Source organism: Phyllobates terribilis, unplaced genomic scaffold (genome assembly GCF_046119375.1).
Source record: "Phyllobates terribilis strain yellow unplaced genomic scaffold, ASM4611937v1 Scaffold_5__5_contigs__length_657084704, whole genome shotgun sequence".
NCBI lineage: Eukaryota > Metazoa > Chordata > Amphibia > Anura > Dendrobatidae > Phyllobates > Phyllobates terribilis.
In genome coordinates this window covers 371,097,909-371,102,534 of record NW_027362765.1, presented here as the reverse complement: position 1 = coordinate 371,102,534, position 4,626 = coordinate 371,097,909, and the positions used below count along the sequence as shown (strand labels likewise).

At 43.6% G+C, this 4,626-nt stretch overlaps 1 protein-coding gene across 1 annotated transcript in view; it reads right to left on the bottom strand.

Annotated features, from left to right (window-relative positions):
- Positions 1 to 380: 380 nt before the first annotated feature.
- Positions 381 to 4,626, bottom strand: part of NOBOX (NOBOX oogenesis homeobox) — a 17,237-nt gene continuing 12,991 nt past the window's right edge. Inside the window, exons 8-9 of the mRNA XM_073681618.1 lie at positions 1,964 to 2,173; positions 381 to 391 (exon numbers count right to left, since the gene is read on the bottom strand). Of these exons, the coding sequence (XP_073537719.1) occupies positions 381 to 391; positions 1,964 to 2,173 (221 nt within the window). The remainder of the gene's footprint in view (positions 392 to 1,963; positions 2,174 to 4,626) is intronic.

The window sequence follows — 4,626 nt, the reverse complement described above, 5'->3', positions numbered from 1 at the left end:
CAGAGAGGAAAGAACTCCCGGCAGAGAGGAGACAATGCCCGGCAGAGAGGAGACAATGCCCGGCAGAGAGGAGACAATGCCCGGCAGAGAGGAGACAATGCCCGGCAGAGGGGGGATGCCGGCTACACTTGGGGAGCATTCTCTGGCTAGGACATACACTACAGTTGTACTATAAAACTTGCACCATCATTGGGGACAGTTTTGGGGCGGTTCCTTCATACTTGGCTCACTGTTAGGGTCACTTCCTCCAGTTAGGATAAAGCTCTCCCAGCTCCTCCGAGTGTTCGAGGCAAAAATACTAGAAGTCAAATCAGACCAAAACTTGAACAAAACACTTCTTTATTGAAGTGCGCTACAAACTCAAAATAAAGAACCATCTCTCAAACAGGAACTGAAAGGGAAAAAAACAATAAATAAATAAACGGTGTGCGGACGCCGGCCGTCGTCTCATCCACGTGGCGAGGCGGCTCACATAGCAAAGCAGCTCAGTAACTCAGATCCGGCCAAGGAGGTCACAGTGAGGAAGCGCCATCTTTATCGAGAGCTGGAAGCAAGAAAGATACAGGAGGTTAAATATAAGTGGTGGCAAAACCATGAGGGCACTCTGTTATTACTGGGTCTATGGTGGGCACAGTCTATGAGGGCACTCTGGTTGTTATTACATGGTCTCTATAGTGGGAACAGTCTATGAGGGCACTCTGGTCATTATTACATGGTCTCTCTAGTGGGCACAGTCTATGGGGGCACTCTGGTCATTATTACATGGTCTCTCTAGTGGGCACAATCTATGGGGGCACTCTGGTTGTGATTACGGGGTCTATGGTGGGCACAGTCCATTGGGGCACTCTGGTTGTCATTATGAGGTGTCTATGATGGGCACAATCTATGGGGGCACTGTCATTATGAGGTGTCTATGGTGGGCACAGTCTATGGGGGCACTGTCGTTATGAGGTGTCTATGGTGGGCACAGTCTATGGGGGCACTGTCATTATGAGGTGTCTATGGTGGGCACAGTCTATGGGGACACTGTCATTATAAGGTGTATATGGTGGGCACATTCTATGGGGGCACTGTCATTATGAGGTGTCTATGGTGGGCACAGTCTACGGGGGCACTGTCGTTATGAGGTGTCTATGGTGGGCACAGTCCATTGGGGCACTCTGGTTGTCATTATGAGGTGTCTATGGTGGGCACAATCTATGGGGGCACTGTCATTATGAGGTGTATATGGTGGGCACATTCTATGGGGGCACTGTCGTTATGAGGTGTCTATGGTGGGCACAGTCTATGGGGGCACTGTCGTTATGAGGTGTCTATGGTGGGCACAGTCTATGGGGGCACTGTCGTTATGAGGTGTCTATGGTGGGCACAGTCTATGGGGGCACTGTCATTATGAGGTGTCTATGGGGGCACTGTCATTATGAAGTGTTTATGGTGGGCACATTCTATGGGGGCACTGTCATTATGAGGTGTCTATGGTGGGCACAGTCTATGGGGGCACTGTCATTATGAGGTGTCTATGGGGGCACTGTCATTATGAAGTGTTTATGGTGGGCACATTCTATGGGGGCACTGTCATTATGAGGTGTCTATGGTGGGCACAGTCTATGGGGGCACTGTCGTTATTAGGTGTCTATGGTGGGCACAGTCTATGGGGGCACTGTTATTATAAGGTGTATATGGTGGGCACATTCTATGGGGGCACTTTGTTATTACTGGGTCTATGGTGGGCACAGCCTATGAGGGCACTCTGGTTCTCATTATGAGGTGTCTATGGTGGGCACATTTTATGGGGGCACAGTCTATGCGGGCACTCTGGTTCTCATTATGAGGTGTCTATGGTGGGCACATTCTATGGGGGCACACTATTATGGGGTCTATGGTGGGCACAGTCTATGAGGGCACTCTGGTTGTCATTACATGGTCTCTCTAGCGGTCACTTTGGGGCACATATGACAGATACCAGGCATCTCATTTTCGGTGTCCTCCGCTGTCTCGGTGATCTCCTGGCTCGTCGGTGGGGGTTTCTGAGGCTGCTGCAGGACGGTGGCTTTGTACTGGGAGTACTGGGGCTGCTCCGGCACACTGGGAACATTTCCTGTCTGAGTGCAGGTATACGGCGCACCCTGTATATACATATCATTCCACGGAGAAGGGTGAAAGGCAAGTCCGCCTGAAGAGCAAAGAGGCAGTGATGGCACAAAAACAGCAAGAGGCACATAATCTACAGTAACATCCCCATAGGAGCAAAGACGGGACAGGGGAACAGCATTCAAAAACATTCAGATGCTGCAGCATATTTCAGTTTCTCAGATATTAAAAGGATTGACCAGAGAAAGAAAAATGATGTAAATTCTTCCAAAAAGAGCGCCACCCCTACATAGAGGTTATGCGTGGAATTACAGCTCAGCTCCATCAGCAATACCAGAATACCAGACAAGCCACGGACAGGAGTCGAAGAAATCAAACATGTTTTTCAAATTTTTTTGTTCTAAATTTTTTTTTGCAGTTTCTGTACCGTGGCTCCAATTCATTATCGTCTTTGCGCCTGCTGTTTTGTCAATTTTGTGTGTTTTTTTTTCATCTTTTTTTTTGTTTGCACCCAATGCATTATTCTATTTGAGTCTTTTTTGAAGTCTGTTTTATACAAGCTCGTTGCCTGTTTGTTTTCTCCTTTGTGGGCAGAGTTCAGCGATTCCCGATGTTTCCGCCTGATTCAGCAACTGCGAATTTTTAAAAAACTCAATAGAAGAAGAACAATCAAAATATAAAATAATTGAATCATTTTTTGTTAACCCATAGAGCAAATTCCGTAAATAGAAAAAAAAAAAACATTGAAAACACCGGAATTGTCGTCTTTTTTTTTTCAATTGTCAAAACAATAGACAGCGATCAAATATTAATTTGCACCTTAAAATAGTAACAATAAAAACTTCAGCACAATACGCAAAAAAATACAATACAGCTCCATCGACGGAAAAATTAAAAAGTTACTTGTTTCGTTTTTTTGTTGTTGTTATTTTCATACTAACCTGGTGAATCATATTCAATGAACGCCCTAAATACTTAATCCAAATAACATTGACAAAACTGCTTTTTTTTTTTTTTTTTAGGCGAATCAAAACTATAACGTGTCCCACAAAAAAAACAAAACAAGTCCTCATATGGTGATATATAGGGAAAAATAAATATATGGCCCTAGGAAGAAAAAAAATTAAATTGGCTGCGGAGCGAGGCAATTAATAACGCAGAAGAGTCTCATGATGTAAAGTAGAATGTTTCCATTCACACACAGTAAGCAGAAACTGAAGAATTGAAACACAGTATATTACAAAGATGCAGAATTGTTACATTATAGAATAGAAGGGGTTAGTCGTTTTCCCACTTTGTTTTTTTTTTTATTATTAACAATTTAATATATGTTTTTTTCTTTATAATTTTTTTTTTAATTCACGTTTTGAAGCTCCCATCCCTCTCAAGACTCGTGTGTCTCAATGGAGAGACGACGGGAAGTGTGTGCTCACATTGTGGCTGACCTGTTAGGACTCATCATGGAGGAGATCCTCGTCAGCGCTGCTGACAATCACCCATTGTTTAGAACAATCGGCTATTGTTTGCACAACAGATGAGGCGTGGGCCGAGCAGAGAAGAGCCAGACAAACAAGGGAAAGGGGGATTCCAGGTTTATGGAGACTTTCTGAAAGCAAATATTGTATCCAGTCTAAATAGAGACTGATACATTGTAACAAATTCTCAGGATAAACGAAGAAATTTGTTGCTGTTAATGTTTTAACCTTACAGATAATTTTCTAGACTGCACACAACTGAAACAAACCCTCAGCTGTAAGAAACAATACATCAGTATACGCGGCCAGTTTTCTTTTTTTTTACTTTATTTTTTACTTTTCTTTAAATTTTATTTTAGTATTTGATTGTTTTTTCTATATACTGCAATACCTTGGTGTTTCACTATAAGGTGAAAATCATGTTCTTTGAAAACTTCACAGCAGCACCAAGATGGCGGCAATAAGGATGGCGATATTTAAATGCTGCTGTCAATCTCTGACAGTGGCACTTAAGTGCTTAAACAGCAGAGATCAAAGCTGACACCGTATGTCATGAGGTGGGAAAACTTTAGGGGTATCCCCACCTTGGAGTAAAGATATGACAAAAATATTTGATAGATGTGGGTCCAGCATCCACAGGGAAAATAAGTAAAAAGGTGGCAGTGCAGGTCTCTCCATTGACTTCTATGGGAGTTAAAGGGTTTGTATCAAGTTACCCTACCCACAGGACAACCAATAACTTGCTGATAGATGGGGGTCCCACTGCTGGGAACGCCTATACATTTAGATATGGCACTGCAGGGCTCAGTTCTGCGTATTGGCGGGGGTCCTAGCTTTCTAACTTTGTACAAACCCTTTAATGAAAAACAGTTTCCATAACTTGCACTTAAATGAATAGAGAGCCAAGCAGAAGCGTGGCCACATTTCCATTCATTCCTTGCCTGGATGCAGCAGGGGGTCTTCTCACCATTTGTGGGGCTGTGGAGGGAAAGTCACAGGACCCTTATTGTCTACAAAAGTGCAAGTCCCAGAAGTGGAATCCATATCTACCAGACATTTA